Source organism: Argiope bruennichi, chromosome X1 (assembly GCF_947563725.1).
Source record: "Argiope bruennichi chromosome X1, qqArgBrue1.1, whole genome shotgun sequence".
Classification (NCBI taxonomy): Eukaryota; Metazoa; Arthropoda; class Arachnida; order Araneae; family Araneidae; genus Argiope; species Argiope bruennichi.
The window spans coordinates 19,028,921-19,052,358 of record NC_079162.1 but is presented as its reverse complement, the minus strand read 5'-3'; the positions used below and the strand labels follow the sequence as shown (position 1 = coordinate 19,052,358).

The 23,438-nt window shown below is 30.2% G+C and overlaps 1 protein-coding gene across 4 annotated transcripts in view; it reads right to left on the bottom strand.

The window, feature by feature from the left end:
- LOC129958529 (tau-tubulin kinase homolog Asator-like) overlaps window positions 1–23,438 on the bottom strand; it is a 109,835-nt gene that overhangs the window by 30,724 nt on the left and 55,673 nt on the right. For 2 of the 4 annotated variants that reach the window (XM_056071065.1, XM_056071064.1), the window contains exons 2-3: window positions 4,947–5,025; window positions 101–257 (exon numbers count right to left, since the gene is read on the bottom strand). In XM_056071065.1, the coding sequence (XP_055927040.1) occupies window positions 101–257; window positions 4,947–5,025 (236 nt within the window). Of the gene's footprint in view, window positions 1–100; window positions 258–4,946; window positions 5,026–13,226; window positions 13,317–22,505; window positions 23,290–23,438 lie in introns of those variants that run through there. The other 2 variants (XM_056071066.1, XM_056071063.1) reach the window with 2 other exon arrangements.

The following is a 23,438-nucleotide window of genomic DNA, read 5'->3' as shown; positions in this document are numbered from 1 at the left end:
ATTAAAAATATTACATAATTTCAAAAGTGAGAAAAATTTTGCCTAATTCATGGTGAAAATTTATTTACGAATTAAATTGAATCCGAATCTTTATATTCACCTTGTAATTCCTTAAGAACTGTTACTTCTAATTTCAACAGGTGACTTGCCGAAGTGATTCGTTCCTTCGACACCAATTTGAGTGCCACTTGTCTATTACTTGTGAAATCTTTGCACTTATAAACTTCTCCGAACGCTCCTTGCCCAATTTTGGAGACCTGAAAAAGAGAGAGAAATCATTGAAACGAGACCGTACAATTTTCATGCGTTCTGACCTGAAGAGAGCCGCAGCTTTGGTTAGATACTGCTATTGTTGGGAATGAAAATTCCTTTAAAAACACTGAAATTCATCAGTAACTGATGTTTTATTTCTCAAATTTCAAAGCTGGGAATACAACTGGGCATTTATTCATATACGGAACATCCACATTTCCAAAAATCTGATTTCTTTGGAGTCGTTTTTGTAATTATGTCCGCTAACGAAACATTCAACATTTGGTTTTACATTAAATTGCAGATTTCTCTCAAAGTTTGAATCAATGGGAAATTTGCCAATCTTTCTTTTCCGGCGCATATGAAAGTGATAACTCAAATACGACTCATGCTAGATCTATAAAAATTGGCATATCTTTTTATCATTAAAATTAAAAATGTAAATTAAATTTAGGACTAAATCCATCAACGATTAACTTTTTGTTGATTTGAGTAGAAGTAGCCGATTCAAGTATTCGATTAAGTGGTAGATGTCGATCAAAGTAGAAGTATAAACATTATGAAGTAATTACGGATTTCGTTTCATTTTAATTTTGTTTTCAATTTAATCAGGGCTTTTGTGCGAATAAGGAAATGGCGTTTTGGTTTTAACATCAGTTAGTGCTAATAAAATAATGAGACAAAGGACTTCGCCGAAACTAGCCAAAAATTTCTTAACGTTTTACCGATTATTTATTAAAATAACAGAGTTTAACACTGCAAAGCGACATAAAGGGCATTTAAATATATATTGAAAAATTGGAATGCAAAAATTATGCAACGACTCCTTTTTTTTTTTTTTTTTGCAATAATTCCGTGCAGTACAAGAAATCACTTGGAGGACATGAAATTCAGATGAAAGTATTTTGTACTCTAAGGATGAAGAAAACAAATTAATGCGAAAATGAATACAAAGTATACAGTATGGAATCGCCAAAAAATAGATGTCCTTTTGTAAAAGGTATGACTTCCTTTCATTGAAATGATTGCTTGGCTTCGTTTCTCTATAATTAGTCGTATATTATTCAATAGTTGTTGCGGAAAAAGTGGAGTCAATCTACATTTATTTCAGTTATTGGATGTTCTCCGGCGAATCCAAAAGACGTCTCGTAAAAGTATTGAACAGACGTTCAATGAGATTTAATGTAGGGATATACACTGATCAAACAATTTTAATGATATTTCCATTTTCCAGGAACTAATTAGCAGTGCATGAAGTGACTTGGCGCTATCTACCATAAAAATGAAGCCCGAATTTCAGAGCAGACACACATAGAGAAGAATCACTTTTTGACAATAGCGATCTCAGATAACTAGAAATTTGAAGATCAGTAAGCCTGTTCATTTTCTAAGTTTTTCCATCCAAACATGCCAGGCTCACCATAAAAGTCTCTTTATGGGATAAAAACTAGTCGCAGTAAATTGTACTTACCTATCTCCATATCATATATCACCTGCAGTTGAGAAACGTGAAACTGAAACGATCCTCATATGTAAGAAGGGTGGATGCGCATGTTTCGTATGTCCTACTGAAATCCTACTTCACTGAATTACATTATGTTTGCATTGATCACAACAAGCCCTTTTCTCCAGTTTCAAGACTATCTTCTTAAAATTTACCCCGGTACTTTAGTTAAAAACGCTCCTGTGCATGTCAAAAAGGGAGAGGGGATAAATACATATCTTAAGAAATTTTTCAAATTTTAATACTTTATTTTTCTGAAATTATTTTGATTTGGAATATTCCATTAGTTTGGACGGTATCTCGATCCTTTCTAAAAATGCTGAATCAGTAAATAACACACATGCGAGCGCGCACACACATAGTTGCTTTAACTTCTGAGTTGCTCAGGTTTTTAGTTTTTTCTACGCCTATCAGAATCGCCTCTGTAACAACTTTCTAAAATTAAGCTGCCATATCAAATAAAAATGACATGCTTAATAGACGCTGGCTCAGGTATATTTCAGCAAAATTCCCTTTTATAACACCTAAAAAGGTTGAACGCGTTCCCATGCTCTCCTTTTCTGTCTTTCGACGTTGCTGCACGCTACGTGGGTTATTGGTCAATATTTGTCTACAAAGGAATTTTAAAATCATAAAAGAAGAAATGTTTGCTTGACAATGAGGGAAAAGAATTAAGAAGTGTTTTAACAATAAATTATCTTTAATTTATTTTCCCAAATATATATATATATATATATTGTGTGTGTGTGTATGTGTGTGTGTGTGTGTGTGTGTGTGTGTGTGTGTGTGTGTGTGTGTGTGTGTGTGTGTGTGTGTGTGTGTGTGTGTGTGTGTGTGTGTGTGTGTGTGTGTGATATTAATGTTAGCAATTAACTAAAGGTTTTAAATGCAGTGAATGTTTTGAAGCAACCATTAGCAGTGTTATTCCAATGAGAACGCCAAAGACAAAAAGAGATAGTTGTTAGACTAACTACAGTTATTTCTGTCATTTTTTCTACGATCATCAGGCATTTTTATGTGTAATATGAGTAATATTATTATCTCAATTTCAACCCATATTCAATTTTACATTTTCATAAATTAAGCTTAGCAGAATTGTGTGAAATGAAGCAGTCTATAGAATTCGAGTTTAAGACCTGAATGTTTTCCCCTTTGATACACTGAAATTTCCTTAGCAGTTTCAATATGCTATCCATTTTAAACCCTACATCCATAAAAAAAGAACTTTATTCAATGTAGAATAAAACATAGCATAATCTCAATTATTAATCTTTATTTCTTTTATTCATTTAATTAATATTTTATTTAAGTATCGTTCTCTAGCAATTTAGTCAATCTAAAAATGCTATAATTCTCAACACGCTGTGATATTCAACAATACTATATTTCATAGGAAACAACACATACAAGTTAAAAAGATATATATATATATATATATATATATATATATATATTCATTTTAATGTAATCGGGAAGATCTTAGATCAAATTTTTTAATTGTTTTTAAATCTTATTTAAATTCTGCTTTAGGTTCTATTAAAAAAATTATAAAAATTCATATGATGTAGCTAATTTCGCAAATACTGATGAAGAAAATGCAGTTTTACAAGAAAAATGTGCAATGAACCAGTATTATAATGCCTAGTTTTAGAAAAATCTTTTGATTGCAGTGTGGAAATTTTTATCACATCTATTTTTTGCAAGAAGCTGAAAAATGTTTGACATTGCTTACAGATGTCGTAGTTACTCATACATAGGTACATATAAAATATTTTATTTATGCAAATTTGAAAAAGTTGACTCACTAACATAACAAAAATACAATATCGACTTAAAACCATAGAAAATTGCTTTGAATTTCGATGAAGCATCAAAACTGACACTATGATTAAGAGCAATCGATACATTCCCTTCATCAGAAGTAGCAGTTGCTATTAATCGTTTTTTTAAAATAATAATTCATTATATGATTTATGACATACTAACGGTGTATAAAAGATCTCAATAGATTTATTTGCCATCCATAAGAAAGAAAAGGAAAGCGCGACCTTGCCTTGAAGCAACAACGAACTCAGACAGATAATGGCAGACATCAAAAAGATCAATAATTACCATAAAGCATTGCATTGCAAAACATATTTTATCGATGAAAAGGCCGCAGATACCTGTGTGAAGTAGAACGTCAAGGAAGATACAATAAGAACAAAAATATTTACTATACGTTTCAGGATCCCTAGATTAGCATTCTTCGATGATTATAATTCGGTAAGAGATGGTGAACTGAAAGATGAACCTCCTACTCCTTCTAAGAATTTGAGTTCCCCTTGATAGTAAAAATAAACATATTTTCCTTTCATTCCTTTTTTGCCCAAATAAAAACCTTCTGACGCATGCATAAAAGCGCGGGGGTTTCTGAATCCGAGAATGAACTATATTTGTCAGCATGAAGGAAACATAGCCAGTGGTATATAAAATAAATACAGAAATATTACAAGAAAAAAAGATTCGACAGAATGATTATATATCTTTGTCTAGAACTGATCAGTACTAGACAAAGAGAAACGAATTGTGTCCGCGAATGTTATCCCACAGCCGACAGGCTCGATAATAATGATGTATTGTTGATGTCCACTGAATTCTCCATCACTTCTACGAAATCCAAGGAATTGAGATCCAGGGACTCTGCAGGGATATGACAGTGTTCAATCCAACATCTGAGAGCGTGGAGGTGCGGAATGGGAAAAGGTGCCTGGATTACAGGTTGGGCTGTACTTCGTATAAAAAATTTTACAAATTAAATGTGGTTTGAAACATCAAGAAAAGATGTTTTTTATGATTACTCTATCATCCCCCTGAGTTTGTCTTCACTTACAAATAAGACTGTGTGATACTGAAATCGCTTTTGTACATTAAAAGCTAAAAGAATACTTTTTTGTTTCAAACAGACACTAAAATGATTTGTTAAGAGCCTTTTTCCTTTCAAACTAATTTCCCTTTGGGCTGTCTAAAGTCCATATCACATCCAAATAGTTTGAATCAATCTAATCGTTAAATAATTTGACTCTAAACAAATTTACCAGGAAACCTTTTCTAAAAATGACACTCAGTGTAAATTCCGCCAGAAATTCTTTCTCTAATTGTGAACTCTGAAACAAATTTTCTCTATTAAATGAGGCTTCTGTATACTCACCACTTGCCATTTGTCCTTGACAACATGCCCAGTTTGCAACATTGATTCACCCATTGTCAAATTGGTTGACGAATTCGCTCTGTAAAAGAAACAATAAAAGAATTATTAAGTTATAATTAGCTCATAAAAAAAGATCTCTATCGATAAAACCAGAGGATTAAATGGGGCTCTTTCACTTTCCACCCTCAGCTCTTTTACAAAATCAGTGAAAAATAAAGCACACATTTCTCTGAAACGTTATTCAACCAGAAAATTTACTGAGGCTAGTGGCATTAACATTATATGTATTTATATTTCATTTCTTTACCTTATTTAATTATGATGCATGGTATCAAAATCTAATAAATCAAATGATGACAGAAATATCAATATGACCCCAACACGTGTTACACAATAATACATTCTAGATTCGCTCTCATTTTGCATAAGCAATATTTAAATGACTATTTCTATACTACACATAAAAAGTCCCAATTTCAAAGTAAATTATATTTAAAGAAAAGAAAATGTAAAATCTTTAAAAGGATGTATATTATGTATCGAAGTTTTGAAAGGAGAAAATTTTCATTAAAAACAAACAATGAAAAAAAAATAGCATTTTTAAGTGCACCAAAAATGTTCTGTACTTCATCACTCCATCATTTGAATTTATTCATTTCAGTAATACAGCAAAACTATGGCTTCTTATTAAAAATCTTCTAAAATAGCTTTGTTGATAAAAATGATCTCAATTGAAACAAAACAATGATGTGGTAAAGGCATGTATTGGTACTTAAGTCCCTACTACTATTGGAATGTGTTTGCTATTTCCGCGCTATAGCAAACACATTCTACATGAAATCTACACATGATTGTAAATTACAGTTGACGAATGTTTGATGTTTGAGTGCATAGCCAACAGAGAGAATCGAAGTTATAGCATTTTAGCCAAATGCTCCTCTTCCAACTCAGCAATAAAGGTTTATAAATTTACGATAGGATGAAACATAATACTATTTTTCCTCTTCTAACGTTATTGACCTATGTATTTTACAAGTAGATATATATGAGAAAAAATTGACTGATCATCAAATAAAAATTAGTGAATGAATGACTCAGTAAGGAAATATAGAATTGAACTTGTCTCATGAATTCAGCGTTTTGTTTTCTCTTTATCAATATTTTATGAAATTATTTTAGAATAAAAATGGCCTTTTTGGAAAAGAATGGGGAATGGAAAAGAAAAAGAAATATAAAAAAACTATGTTTGAGACTCGATTATTCGAAGGCAAATATTGATATCATTTTGCATTTGATATACAGAAACTGCATGTCTAATTGAAACAGGATAAGTAGAGATTATTTTATTTTAGTTTTCCTATCTCAGAGGAACGAAACATCCAAAAAAATGCATTCTTTGTTGAAGATACAACAAATAATGATAGCAATGTGTAATTTTATTTGCATGCCTAAAATTCTTTTAATTCACAATATTCATGAGAAACAAACTTTTAATATTATTTATTGAAAAATATTTTACACGTCACTTTTGACGAATATATTGCATGACTGGTCTATCCGATCTCTGAGCGATGGCGCTTAAACGTTGTGATATTTTATGATTAAAGCAAGCGCCATTTTAATCCTTATGACAAAACTGCAAAACTATTACTCAAGCATTTCTGTCGTAGAATGAAGAATTCGCTTTATAATTTCATAAGAAGAAAAAGTCGTACATAATTTTAGTACATGTACAAAAAATAATATCTTCTTATTCTTACTGTCACAAGTCGCAAAAAACATAATGCTTGGGAATGCAAATTTTTATGTTTACAAATTCAATAAAAATAGTTTTTCAAAACGCACCTTTATCAGTGTATAGTCGTCAAAAAAAAGGAACTGTAACTTTATGATTTATTACCGTATCTTCTCAAAACTGGCATCGGTGGGAATGGCTTAAAGGGACAAGTTTGTTGAGATAAACAAACTGATCAACCGAGTTAATTACCCATTATATCAAAATTTTTCCAATACGGAAATCGAGATTTTTTAAATAATTGGATTCAGTAAGTCTTTTTATGTAAGTATAACAAATTTAGTTCCAAAATTCGCAGTAGTTCTTGAGATATACTTAATTTTGTTACCTGAAAACTCCAACCAAAAAGAACTAACCCATCGGGGTCCGTATATGAAATAATTCTCAGCTTATTAATAACAAAATAAAGAATTTTTCAGCGTTTTTATTACCGGAACATGATTCAGATTTATCTTTAATATGAGTATGATTTATCAAAATACAAATTTATTTTCTTTTTATTTCCTTTACTTTTAAGGAAATAAAAAGAACTTTACTTTACTTCCTTTTTTTAAAATCAATTCATCATTTAGGGTTTTTTTAATTGATCCCACCCTAAGAAATTAAAATACATCTTAATTTTTATGACGAAAGGTAAACGTTGCTTCATTTATCCCCCCCCTCAAAAATTGCTAGTTGTTGAGATGCGGGTACCTTAAAGACATTTTGTCAATGAAATTATCGGTTTTTATTAAAGGGATAGTCTTTTATTTTCAGGCGGAAACAATTGTTAATCGAATAGAAGATTTATTTAGTTTACTACTTTTAGCTACTGTAAGAATGACAGTGATGGACATTCCTTCTGTTATGCAACAGCTGATGTAATCAAGTGAAATAAATACAAACGAATTGAACCAAGCGAATTATCATGCTACAATATCTCGAATTAGAGGTTCCAAAACTATGTTTTTTCATAAACACTGTTTCAAAGAGAAAATTATTCCATAACACTGAGGGAAACATTTTATGGATATTTTAAAAATATTATCAACCTAATTAAAGAAATTAATGAAGGAGTGCTCAACATTAAGCCATTGAATATATATATAATAGGTCCTAAGTAATTTTCTTATCTTAGTGTTAATAAATTTATTGAATGAGAATAAATGCCATGGATTTCTTTGGATCTCGATTTCATTTGCTTGCAAACGATAAATGTTGGCAAAGAATAAAAATTAATTAAACATTCCAGCAGTTAATCAGTCATACAATTTTATATCGTTTGCGTGGTAAAAAAATTATTTTTTAAGAGAAAGCAAGATTCATGTTTAATTAAAAGCGTCTGATCTGAAAATAAATTTAATATTTAACTAACTACTATATTATAATGGCCGTAAAAAATGGATGTAGTGGTTTATGAAAATTAGATCTTAAATACAAATAAATTTAATATACGGTCCCTTAAAAAGTGGGCTTGCAAATCTACTGTGGGAATTTAACAATTTTTGTGAATATTTCGAAAAGTATCCGCACAATTTTTTGGATTCCAGCATTTTATCATGTCAGCTTTGCTTCCATGCAAGAATTTTATTCTGTTACAATTAATTTTTTTCTCACATTCATCTTTAAAAATTCATAAAAAAAAATTAAATTTGTGTTATTTTTGTATTTAGTTCGCGACTTTATAAAAAATGATCATTTTTTTTAGGTGAGTGAACAAAATTTTGAGAAATACAGTTAATATAATAAAAATATAGTTGATATCGCCAAAAATTCATCAGACTCATTTAACATTGAAAGTGGCATTTTTCAAAAACTTGTGACTATCGAAATTATAATCAGAATTCCATAAAATTTCATTGAGAGTTTAATTTCAGTACGGCAAATTAATTCAGTTAAAAAAATGATAGTCTCAATGGAAAAATTTCGAATAGTTGATTAACTATGCTAATCAACATAAATAATAAGCTATGTTAATTAATTTGGTTAATCAGTTTGTCTATCTCAACAAACCTCGGATCATTTCCATCGACATTAAATTTGTGCAGATGCGATCCTATATATAAAAAATACAGAGGTTTTCCTTTTTTTTTTTTTTTTTTTTTTTTTTTTCATGACTGCACTAAAATGTAAATTTGTTTTGATTTATTTATTTATTTTCAATTTCAATCTTAATATATATATTATTTAATCTTCAAATTAATTTTTTTTCTCAAAGGAGGCGTATAACTAATATTAAAACTCTAGCCTTTAGAAATCAGAGAAAAATCGGTTATAATATTTCTTCATTACAGACATGAAACAAATTAAGTAAAAGTATTACATAGAAAACTTCAAATCATTATAATGTTAATACATATTAGACATAAAAAGGGGAAAGAGATTTTTTTTTTAAATTTTATTCTTAATTTCGCTGTTAAAAAATGAATAAGATAAGTGTTTATCTCATGTAAGTGTGTTCTATTAAGTCAATTTTCCTTTACTTCAATTACTTTATTGGCTTTTTTATCTATGTACAATTAGTTTGCATATATGTACAATAAAAAAAACCTAACGATTTGTAAAACAGTTGACACATGCTTAAAAAAATGATACAGTCACAAAAAAAAAAAAAAACTTTATTCGGCTGCCAGTCATCTTATATCGAAACTAAAACCATAGTTTTATTGATAAAAATGGGTACTAAAAATTTATGTACCAAAAATGTTCATAATAGATTTTCTAAGTATTTAAAATTGCACAAATTTATCATTTCCAAGGGCTACATCCTTTTCTGATGTGATGAATAAATTTCTCATAGAAAAATCATTCTAGACAACGAGTTTTGGTTAATATACTAAGATTACATTGGAAGATATTTGACATTTTCCATTAAGGAATCGTTTCTATATTTAGATTTTCTCCAGACTTCAGCAATAGGATTTTTATTTGTGTGACACTTTAAAAGCATATGGAAAGTTACAATTTACACATTATAATTATTACTAATTTACATACATGACAAAATATTACTGTAAAAATTTCTGCCAGAAGTTTTAATCTCTTTTGCAAAACAAATATTCGAAAGCATTGAAAGTTTTATTTAAATTACACCTAGGCCTCAATCGTCATTACGCTCAAAGCAACAAAATAGAAGTTCTGTTATATGAGAGGAAGATATAAAATTAAATAAATCCTTGGTTGTTTGAAAGAAATAATAATTTAAGTGTTACGGTTAATATGTTTCTAATAGAGAAAGGGAAATAACTGGGCTATCTTCTTTTTTGCGATTATTTATGTATCAGTACAGACATTTCACGTTATTATTGACTAATATTTATAAATAACCAAGAAATGCTACATTTTATTTTACAAACATACAAAAGAAGTGGTACATTTCTTCCACTAATGAATGATTGTAAATCAATTTTTTTTTTTTCGTGCCTTACCGGCAACTTAGTATTCACTGCAAATGATTTTTGAATGCGAAAGATTTGTATAACCATATTCTAAAAATATATATGAAGACCCATATTCTAAAAATATACGCTTGTTAGAAAGGTAGAACGCAATTGGCAGAATATCACTTTAAATGTTCATTCATTTATTTTACAGACCTTTAATTTCCGTTTCTATAACACAGACCTGAATAAAAATTTGAAAGCTGGTTTAGTTATAAAGCATTCATCAAACACGGCAATTATTCAGTAAGAATTCCATAGTTATTCAATGTACAATCAACAAAATTTAAAGTCTGAACGAGAAACTTTGAGTTAATTACAAAATATATTATTTAATTAAAAGTACAGGCAAATGCTCTGTATCTCCAAGTATTAGTGAAATTCCAACGATAATAAAATATGATAAAGATGATGTGTAGGCTGTGCCAAAATTCATGTAAGATTTGAATTTTGTGCATTTGTGCGAGAAACAGATGTCAACGGCGGGGGGGGGGGGATACAGCGTAACTGACAGTTCAGGGTTATTTAAAATGGAGCGCTACACGAAGGAACAATGTGATTTCATTGTTGAGTAATATTTAAAAATAATGGAGGCTTGGCTTCTACAGTTCGCAATTTTCTAACAAAATAGGATCTGTCCCATATGCCATTCAGCCTGAGAAATAATTCAATTACAGCATGAGTTATTTGTTGGTAGTGTAATTTTCTGTTTTGGTGATTAGACCGCCCAGATCATGCGATTTAACGCTAATTCAACATTTTTTATCTTTCCTAATGGAGCATTTTGCATAAATGTGATTAATTTCCTTTAATATATCACTCAATTTCTTTTTTCAAAGCGTGGTTTGTCGCGGGCTTGTTGACATAAACCTTACACTTCAAAACTCCCTAAACAAAGAAATCCAAGAAAAAGAAAAAGAAAGAAATCCAACGGCGTTCTGTGGCATGATCTAGGCGGTCAATTCTGATCACCAAAACGAGAAATTATACGGCCACGAAATGACTAATTCAATAATTGAATTGTTTTTCATGCTGATATCATGTGGCACCGACTATATTTTGTACGAAAATTAAGAACTATAGCTACCAAACTTTCATTATTTTTAAAACAATGCTCAACAATGAAAGCATGTTGTTCTTTCGTGAATTGTTTCATTTTTAATAACATTGAACTTTCAGCAGTCATGCTGTCTTTTTTTTTTTTTCTGTGACAGTACTTCATCTCAAAAATGGCACAAAATTCAAGTCTCGCGTGAATTTTGGGACAGCTTACACTTTTTATCATATTTTTTCTACAATCTATGGAAACAACATGAAGTAACATAAAGAATTCATTAACACACAAATACAATTTCCAAATATCATATAATAAGCTTATTGAATAAATTAAGCATTCCACGCATAATTTGCCGTCCGAAATGAATTGAAATTTTTGCCTTAATTTTAACATTAAAGCGTATGAAAAATATTTATAAAAATAATTGCATCTGCATTATGTTTCAAAATAATTCCCAAGTTTATTTGATAAAATATTAAATTAAAGGCGAAATTTTTCACCAGAAAATTTTAAATGGGTTCTGAATATTATTCGACAGATGTGAAACAAATACTAATTCTCTAATGGGCTCTAATAAAGTTCTCTAATGGGCTCTATAAAAATTCGCGCCAATGTTAGCAATTTAACAAAAAAAGCCTTATTTATTAATTTTTTTAAAAAAACATACATCCATCATACTTTATGGAACTAATCATATGTGATGCAAAAGAATAGAAACTTAAGACATTTTCTCATTTTATAGGACATGTCGTCTAACCAAAATAAAGTAATATGAATATTTAATAAAATTAAAATAACAGTTTTTAAATTAAAAGTTTTCATGCATGAAATATATTAACAAATTAAATACAAAAATATACGGATAGCTATATATAGCATTTTATTTCATTAGCAAATGATGATTTTATGAAACTTTAACAGATGATGAAACTTTATATATGCTGTCAAGGCTCGTGTGACGGTCGAAGCGTGATGAAGGAAAAATGGATGATATGTTGGCAGATGAGAATAAAATAATTAGCACTTTTAATCATGAGAGCAGAATGTAATCAATTGATAACCTATTGAAGTATTTAAATATTTATTCAAAAACTCCAGTTTGCTTTTAATTATGAATTTCATGCCTTAAACCTATTTAAAAGAGTTAAGCAAAATAACTTTATAATTATTTAACATCATTTAAAGGCCGATTTTGTGTTTCTCAATATAGCAATCGTTTGCATTGGGGGAAAAAAAAGAAAAAGATTTTAACTAGTTTTTCTGTGTATTTGAAACTAAGGTATACTCTTAACAGATTTTAGATTTTAAGCTTTGTACATAAGTGATAATATATTTGCATGATAACTCAAACAAGGAGAATGCATCAATTTATGCTTTTATTACTAGCTATTATAGTTGCAGACAAATAACATTCCTTAACATAATGAGTTTCAATATCAAATGCAGCTCATTCATAATATTTAGAATGAGTTTTTTCTGTGACTATTGAAAAGTTTCAGTTAGGTTTACGGTTCTTTGGTGAGCTAAGAGATAAAACTTTTATCACAAATAGATTTCATAGTTGTAAAATACATTTGAGTTTATTTTTAAATTAGCCCCACGATTAATGTTAAATGACACTGTATCAGGTTTTCTATCTTTACTAATTCATCGGAAAACTCTCTGCAACATCCTTTAATGCTTTGAAACTATTTTTATCTTCATAATCCGTCCAACCCATTTTACTTTTCAGAGCCAAGTCTCAAAACCGAATTCAGCAGGTGTGTTTAAGCAAATATAAAGAAAACTATACGTCACAAGCATCCAGAAATCAGGGCTTAAATCAAATTATTGACTTGCAATAAAAATAAATAAAACACAAATGAATGAAGGTAGAGATTACAGAAAGAATAGAAACGAAATTTTTTTCTTTTGTTATGAAACCAGATTTAAAAGATGGCAACTAACATAATCTAAATCACTAAATATTGCAGCAACTGCATTAAAAAACAAGACGTTAGGCGGCTTACATATATACATACTCCATTCAGGAACACAGCTGTCAGATGGGGAGCTTGCTTTGATGATTGACTTTCGACCTCAGACAGACGAGTGTATTTGCCCGAGACGGGAGTGGGGGGAGCACAAACAGAAGAGCAAGTCGCGTAGAAATAAGGACTGTTATAAATACGACTGTGTTGACCTTCAAACTCGTCTGATACCCCACAGTGCTTAACTTCTCAGCTGCTTACTCGTAAGAGCCTCGAAATACGTTGCTCCCAGCATTAAGCAAAATTTCACAAGTTCAATAATTGATTGTTTGATTACCAGTTTTTGGAATAGTTGCCACTTAAAAATGACGGAAATTTTAACCATTTTATTGCAAGCTTGGAAAATAGTTTGCGGTATCTTGTCATCATTCAGATGTTTTTATGTCAAACTTGTATGTTTTCATGCAGCAAAAGTTCTGTCATGCTTCTTTTCTGATAGAGATTAAAAAACAGTACGCAATATTTTCAGAGAAATGTGTACCTTTATGATTATTATCCATATTCCACAAAGTCAAATGTAACAGACAGTCTATTAATATTACAGAGATTGTTATACATCATGTGACAACGACGGGGTACAGGGTGAAATTCGAACAATAAGCTATGAGCTTACTTAATTTGTATCTTTAATTTTTTATTACACTGTTCAGTTATTTTAAGTTAGTAAATTATTTGCTACTCTGCTGTATACCCCTAATCATTCTTCTGAAGCGTCACAATTACTCACTATATTTGTATGACAAGGTGATTCTTTTCTTAATGATATAACTCCGAGTATTTGAAGATTTCTATCTAATTATTTACTTGCGTTTGATAACCATGAAATTTCTTTAAAATTTTTTTAAAGGGTGGGTAAAATTTTTTAAAAGGGTTTAAAGATAATTTTTAAATGTTTTTTTGATAACAATATTATTTTAAATTTAGAATTAAAGTATTGTTTCAAATATAATATTTTCGCTTTATAATATTATACTTTATGTATAATATTTTATACTTATTCACTATTCTCACAAAAATAATTTGGCATTCACATGACAGGTTGTATATAAAAATCGTACTTGGTTTCACAATATTTTCTCTATGAAAATGAATTTAAAATTGTTTCTAAAATGAACTTTAAACAATCGGATCTCTAAATTTTAAAAAATTGTTTTTTCTGTCGTAAAAGGAATTTCATAAATTATTAAGCGCACTGTTATGAAAGTCAAATTTTGAATCCATAAATGTGTTTGTTGTAAGACCATAATTGCTTTAACAGGCTCTCATGGCTAAGATACAAAAATAAAAAAAATCACGCTCATCTAAAGATCAAATATATAATTCAGCTGAATTCGTCTGTATCTCTTCTAAGACAACAGAAAAATAAATTTTCCTTTTTTATACAAAACAGCAATAATGAAGTCAAAATATGTAATTTTTTGAATTCATGAAAATCTAGTTTACGCTGTTTGCATTGCATAAAATTGTGCTTTTTGGAATACATTTTACAGAACGATACGCAATGTCATGACTTACCTCAGTTAATAATTTGACCATTTGGGAAGGCAGTTTAATAGTTTTGAAACCGATTCTGAACTACTAGAATTTTTCATAGGACAAGATTGAATAATGAAAGTCATGAAACGGTGTCCTGAAACTCGTTATCTATCCATAACAACTCATCAAGACAGAAGCCACAAAGACACTATATAACAGGTTGTAAGGAATCTGCATCAAAAAATTTACATGCTTCTTTTAAGGAAGGATGATTGAATGTAATCATTTTGCTTTAAATCTGTCAGGGATCTCTTCACAGAAAAAACCAGTTTTTGTTTCCTCTTATATTGTAATCGTTAAAATATTCAAGGTATGTTTGGTCTTCTAAATGAATGATTAATGAATGATTTTAATGAATCTCTATTTTTAGAATCTGAAAAAATTATTTGTAAATTTCTGTTTGTATGTGAGCAAAAATGTGAAGGAGAAACAAGACTTTGAGAATCATTTTCATTCCCTATATATACCAATGAATGCAGGAGTCTTATCCATTGAGTGTAAAAGTCATTGACTCTATTATAGATAACCAATTGACTTGGTCATCACATATTGCCAATTTGTCATACCAAATAATTTATGCTTCGATTAGCAATTTTAATAGCATTTCTGGCTCCAAATGTGGAATTGATATAAAATTATTTAAAGATTGCCATAAGATTGTAGTAGAGAAATCCCTCTTATAAGGCTCTAATGCATGGGGGAAGATATTTAAATAAAATTCAAATTAATAAATTGCCTTCTATTCATCGAGTTATTTTAACAAATATTTCTAAATATTATCGGACTGGCCCCATCAATGCTTTAAGTGATTTTTCTTGGAATACCTTCGCTCCATATAGACGACGGAAATGTGTTAATCAATTTTCAATTTTGGAACAAAATGGCAATCAATACCAGCTGTTAATTCAGAAATAAACAAATTGGGTCAGCATAATAAGAAAAATTATATTGCTTTAAATCATAGAACAGCAAAATTATGCGAAATAATTTAAACTCTTGATTTTTAAGCGAGCATCGATGGCGATGGGATTGATGATAAGATGGGAATAGGATTGATATGATCATATTGGAGCCGCATTTTCCATCTTCAAATATAATAATTCCTTTAATTATTTCATTATAATTCAGTTTTCTATATAGAGTTTCCCGCAATTAATTTCCAAGTGTCTGAACCTTGGAAAATAATATTAAAATCAACATATTGACTAATAGCGCTCTATGAAATTTTTGAAAGGCAGTAAATGTAGATTGAAATTTGCTAACGATAATTATTATAGTAAAGCTGAAAGGATCGGATTAAAAGGAAAGGTTTCGGCTTATCCTGGGTGAAAGCACGCAATAATTTTAGCAATGAATTTGCTAATCATCATGGTAAATTAGCTGCAATTGATGGTAATAGATATTTTCATATCTCATTATTTCCTTAAAAGACAAAAATTACGCTTTGAAAAACTGGCAGCGATTTTGGGAGAGTTCTAACAAAGGTATCATGGCTGGCGTGAGGGTATGTTCCTGATGTCAATTTTAATTTACTTTGTCATAATAAAACACTGATATATTTTATTTCGGGTCATAGTCCATTTTTAGAATATTCGTTTCATTTTTACAAAATCTGCAGTCCATTATGCATTTGCGGAAGCATGATAAAGCAAATTCCTTTGCGTTCAACTGGATCCATAAGCAGCTTTTTTTATTTTAGACGAACAAATGTTGAAAATCCACTTTCTTCGTTTAAAATTGGAAAATCCGCTATCTCTCGTTAAATTAATATATATATATATATATATATATATATATATATATATATATATATATATATATACGCATAATTGCTAAAAACATTTGTGAAAGAATTCAACAGGGCTGATTTTTTTTTATTTTCATTTTTATTGTTTTTATTGCATTTATTATTGTATTTTCTTTTGTATTTTCCATATACAATCTTATCCCTATTGTTGCTTTAATTTTGGCATGAGGGGTGGCTTTTTGTTATTTTTGTTGTAATACTGTGTGCTATTGCACTACAATTGTATACAACTGTTTTTGTTTTACTATGTCCTGATCTTTTTAAATCACGTCATCATATCCATTATCATTCTTCATCTATATATTTGCGAGCTGGTAGTTGGGTTTCGTACGATTAATTTTTATGCCACTATATTGCCTTCTTTAACCAAAATGTTTATATCAAAATCAGTTTTTATATCTCTTTCATAGTTGTTATTATGAATGACAAACCAATTATTCCAGTTCTGAACTTATATTCATCAGTCACCGCTGTATAGATATATCCACTGATCCATTACTGCTAATGACTATCGTATTCAACGAAAAGAAATGCTCATCGTTCACCTAAATAATTGAAATAAAAACTTCATGAGAAAATGCTGTATATAGGGTGATTATAATTAAGGTTGCATTTTCGGAAGGTTGTAAAAAAAGAACCTCAGATCAGAATGATCTGATATTTTAAGAGGGTATACGTGAAGCAATGGGAATTTGTTTTGAAGAAGAAAGGGGGAAAAAAACTCAAAAGTTGACTGAGAGATGGCACTATACTCATCATAAGATGATAATTAAAAGACGCGGCATGTTGTCGTGGCGCTCTTTGTTCAAAGCCAATCCAACAGAATCAGATGATGCCCCAGCAGATAGGAAAAAAAAGTTTTTAATCATCTCTGCGCCAAAAAACCGCAGAAAGAGCAAAGATGAAATCGGTTTTTAATTTTCTGAGGAAGGAAAAAAAAAAAAAAACTGTAGAAAAAACAAGATTGTTGAAACCATCCAGAAAAGGAAGTCAGATCAAAAGTCTTGCTTAAGAAATATTCAATATGCTGTCCCCCATTTCCTCCTACGAGCTGAAAATGCAAAATAGCAAGCTCCCCAACAGATCGGTGTGTTTCAGCAGTGATATTATGAATGTCTTGCGTAATGCGCGTTTGAATCACGTAAGCTCGCAACCAGACTCCAGTACACAACATGTTGTAGGTAACCCCACAGTCAGAAATTGCAAGGGTTCAAGTCAGGTGATCGTGACGGCCGGGTTGCTGGGAAATGGTAAGTGATAATTATGCCTTTTCCCAAATGCAGATTCAATAGTTGCTTCAATGTTATTGCAATGTGCGATGGAGCGCCGTTTGCATAAAAAAACTGTGCTATCCATACATTCCCGCGCTTTTTCCGTACTGGAATGAGCTGGATGAGCAAAAGAGATCCATAACGTGTCCCAATGACTATACAGGTTATGGGACCCGAAGAAAAAAAAATCCCCTCTAGGAAAAAAGGATCAAATAAATGCCGCCGTGAACCCGCACCACACAATGGCCTTTTGAGAATGAAGAGACAATGGTTATATTTGAAAGAATTATATCTTGCCCATATTCTGCAAATTTGAATATTGAGAGAATATCGATAGAAATGGGCTTTTCTATGCACAAAATGTTCCATGGCCATGTATTGTCAATTTTTATTCGAGCAAGAAATTGCAGGCCGAAAGCTTCTCGTGTTGGCAGATCAGCAGGAAGCAACTCCTGAGCTTGCGCAATTTTGATTGGATAGAATTACTGGATGATAGATAAAATTTACGAACCGTGCAGACAGGCATATCTAAAATACAGAAAATTCCATATGCAATAGGCGTTTCAAAACGCTGTTTGGCTTTTCTCACAGTTCTAAGTTATATCATCCACTGTCGTTGAAGCAATTGCTTTCTTCTCTCTGCTACATTTCACGTCAAATTAACCTGTCTCTTCGAATTTATGAACCAAAAGTCTAAAGCTATAGTAATTTTAAATATGTAGATATTCTCTTATGAACAACGTTTCAAGCTTAAATTCTTTTAGTATAAATTATTGCATTTAAAAAGGTACTTTAGTTTCTATATAGGATGAACGACAGCAAAATAAAGCTGTGTGGTTTCTTCCCCCGACCTCGTGAGTGTACTTAATAACTAACCAATTAATTTAGTAAAATTTTTATTCCATTGCAGTAGCGCCACCTGGCACTGAATTTGAGGAAACAATTGATTTCAAGAATCCCTAATGAATTATAAATTTAAAACTAAAAAGCAGAAAACAGTGAAAATAAAAAAAAATAAAAAATATTTTTAGTTCACTAATAAGAGCAAGTTTTTAAAAATTGTTCTTCAGTTCGACTAGTTATCTCCATTTTTTACAACCTTTTTTTATTTAGTAATTTTTCGAAAATCTTAAGCATACTCTTTGTACAGATTCAGTTTTACGATTTAGAAGGTAAAAGCATTGCATCGTACCCTTACACTTTTCTGGAGATTCTGATTGTTCTAAAATAGATTTGTTTTCTATTTTTTAAAGAGAACAATTAACCGTTTTGGAAACCAATCTAGAAAAAGTCAGCAAGAATTTCTGCAAATTTGACAACGATAGATTTTTCACTCCGTGAATTAATACAGAATCTTAATTTGAATTAAAGATCATTCGATACAACGCTGTTTTAGCTCATGGTATTGAGATCATTGTTCTTTTAACCACTTAAATTGAATTGCCCGTGAGTTCATATACGGTAAAAATTTCTGTATTATTATTAAACTTAAAAATTAAAATTAAATCATTCATGGTCTTTATAACTGAGTCCATGAAATTTTCATTTAGCACATGGGAAAAGAAAATGAAACGAATGCATTTAACATTCTCAGCAGCTTATCCAACGGATTCGTTGTCCAACACACATCGAAGTGCATCTTCTTCCCGAACAGCCTGAATGCAAATGTGGGTTACTCATTAGTCAAGACCTTTTAAATTCGACTGAATAAATGGGACAAAGTCTGAAGGACTTAAAAAAAAAGATTTTGCATAGATTAAGCTTTGGATGCAAACCAGGAATATTTGACAGGGCAAATAATTGCGTGCTTTTGAGGTACTCCGATTTTAAAGATTACAAAATGCACTTCTGAATTAAAGACAGGGTTTCCCAAGAATGTCATCGTTTTCTAAACCGCATGCAAAGCATATTTCCTTTTCACTAGTTTACCTTCATTGACGAATATTCCACGTTATTACCTGGCAATATATTATTACACACATAAAAATGAATTGTGATTTATTTTGTCATCGTTGCAAGTTTTTTCAATTCATATTTAATCCTTCAACAAAAAATAATATTGTCGGATGAAACCAGAAAAATTAATTTTGACAGCTTTCTCTGATCTTACTTAAATTCTTTGAATGGAAAATATTTTTGGAATTCATTTGAGAGATAATTATTACATCTGGTGATGAAAATGACCGAACTAAGAATCCCATGCTGAGCAATTTCACATGGTGAGAAATTGGCTTGTTTATCTGCGATTGAAATCGCAAAAATATATAGGAAATAAAAATATCTGTTGTTGAAGTTTCGCTTTTTACGGTTCTTACAAAACTTTTGGGACTTTGATCATAATTTTTATACAAAATCACATGAAGAAAATCTCCCCCCTCCCCCCCAAAAAGGTCGAATTTTTCATTATACTCCAATTATTATTATTATTTTGTGAATAAGCTAACGTGATTTTCAAAAAATTGCTTTTGAATAGTGATATGAAGGATTTTTTCCAAAATCTTTCCCTTCTAATTTCGAGACTTTTTTCATTTGAGCAATATAATCAGCCTTTTCCCGTTCACATTAATGAAACAGTTAGGAAAATTAAAATAGATCTGAGTTTTTTTTGTATGTTTTAAAATTTAATTTTTTTTTTTTTGTAACAGTTTTTAAAGATATTTTATTGTCTCAAGAGCGAGCCAGTTTTATTTATTTCTCATCTCTTTATATCTATATATTTTTTCATCTGATTCTCATCTAAGATATTTTATAAAGTGTAATTTAAGGTAAGTATACTATAGAGCAATTTTATATGGAATTAAATTTTATATATAATTAAAATTTATCTGTAAGATAGAACAGCATTAATAATGTACATAAACTATAAATGCTACTCTACAGCTCACAGAAGAAGCTTTATGAGAATTTGTCTACTGGCATCATTTATAAATTACCAAACATAACCACAACCATAGTAGAAAATGCGTTATGTAGACCTTATAGTTCAGTTAGTGAAAAGGTTCTTTACAATCCCTTAAAGGCATGTTCTAAGAAACTGATTTTTAGTAGGGCCACGAATCAGGAATAATTGCCACAACTGCGTGCAAAACTAGATTTTTCTAGATTCTGATTCTAGAGTTAATAAAATATGTGATACAGCCATTTAAAACCAGGCTGACAAGATGTCCGAGATTAGGTGATACAGCCCCGATATTTGAACATTCGTTAATGCAAAAATATTCCTCATTTATTTCTACTTTACTCAAATGCGTAAAATAAGATTAACCTAATATTATAAAATAACCTAACGGAAAATCTGTAAAACTGATAGTAAAATTTATTATTTATGTTTATTTATAACTTCCTACTTTTGTTTTTTAAGTTTCTAATAATCAACTATATCAAAGTTGATTTTATTCAGTATATCTTCTCTTTTTCAAGCCAACATTATAGAGTGTTCCGGATTGAAATGTAGAATATCTGATCATTTAATTTCAGCATTCAGGAAATATCGCATTTTTTTCTATTGTTAAAAACATTAACAAGGCACTAATATTGCCAATGAAAGCGTCATTGTAAAGTAGCACTAACAATTTCGCTTTCATTGTCAATTCTCTTTTGTCTGTCAGCATTTTTGCATCGAGTACAAACATATATAAAGAAGTATCAAATGAGATTTTCTTTTATTTCTACTGAGTAAGAGTCACATTGATAATGATTTTTTTTATCATTCAGAATTCATACCAAATAGTAAAAAATTTGTAACATTTAAAATCACACATATATATAGGCTAGAAAAAAATTGAATACTTCAATAGGAAAATATTGGTTTTAGAAGTTTTAGAAATCAAGTTTTTGTTCCACACATATAGAAATTATACGAAATTTATATTTAAAAGTCTTCTCCTCATTTATCTATGAACCGTCTTCACTTCCAACCTCAATTAAAGTTTGAATAACTAAGCAAAAGTCTTCCAATAGTTGCAATGTTTCTTCTCCCGTCGTTTTCCTGAATTAATCTCATTAATTCTCTGAATTTCTTTAAAGCTCATTTTAAAATGTAATTCATCATGTTTCCAGCCTTATGCTTGTTAAAAATATATAGTTGGCCTCCTTAATATCTAAATTGCATTTTCTTATAAAATTTGAAGGATATGCTTATATTCATATGAGATTTTTTTTCAATTTTTTCAGAACGGAAACAAAGTAAAAAAAAAAAAAAAAAAAAAAAAAAACGTAATACTGAAATGCAAAAAGAAATGATATTTTTACATTTTTTCAAGTTTCTAAAATTCAAGTATGATTTTTAAAATAAAGAATAAAATTTTAAACAAAAGTCAAAAGTTTTTTTTAAATTCACATTATAAACTTCTATTTATTATTGTTTTGAAAACTACACGTGATCGATTTTCCGCTCATTAGAATTCAGTATTCATCACAATAGAAACAAATCAAGGCTCTTTACATTTTATTCACTCATAACCTCATCTCGCTCGTTAAATATTGAACAGAGAACTTGTTTATCTATTAAAATTTTTGTTGCTTAACAAGCTAGAGTAATTTTGCAAATTAAACTATTTCTAGCTTATTTGATAATTAAATATAATTGAATTCTCAAAATAGTATGCAAACAAAATGAAAAAAAGCACTAAAAGTTTTACTTACTGCTTCATTTTCTTCCCTTGATTATTTAGTTGTTTTCTAGGAACTTTAATCTGCTCAAAACTCTTCACAATCGTTCTTATTTCTTTGACAAATTCATAACCGATTGTTCGAACTCCTTTGCAAGATGTCTTTTGTAAAGTTTTTACACAGGTTCTCAACAACAATCCAAGGAAGAAGAAAATTGTTCAGATTATTTCAAAATAGAATTTATATTCCACAGCGAATTGATTTTCCCTTAAACTGTATCGTAATTTTCTGGAAACCAGTCCTTGTAGCAACTCTCAGTAAATCTGGACAGTCAAAATAAATCAGACACTTCTATAACTTGAATTATGAACTGAGTTCATTCTTAAGTTTCCTGAATTATTGCGAAATAAGTTGCATTTAGTTTTTCGAAGAACAGATAAATGCAGAAGCACAGAAATTAAACCAGCGTCTTACTGTTGGCTTGGATTTGAGCTGCTTGTTTTTCAGATAAAAGAATAATTCTTTGCATCCGACTGGTTTTTGGATACATTTCTTTTCACCAATGTTTTCTCAATGCACGAATTATATATATATAATTAAAGAGGCTCGAATGGAGTCCAGTTTTGCCAAAATTTTTTGTAGCAGTGATCCTGATTTCCCAGTCCGTAGCTCTCCATCCGAGGGGATGGGGAAGTAAATAAACAAAAGCTGGGTCGGTGCGATTCTTTCCAACTGACAGACCTTCCTGCAGTCTACTGTTTATAGAGCAAGTGTGATGGGAGTTCGTGCATTGCGCGGGATGAACTGATCCTACCACGGGAGGGAGAGGCTATTTTTGTTCGACCGTCACGTGTCACCTTTTTGACAGTAACAAACGTTTTCTTGTACCTTGGAGTGAGGTCTGCTGTGGACAAAGCTTATTTACATGAATGCACGTTTTGATGAAAAAAATTTTACAGACAGAAC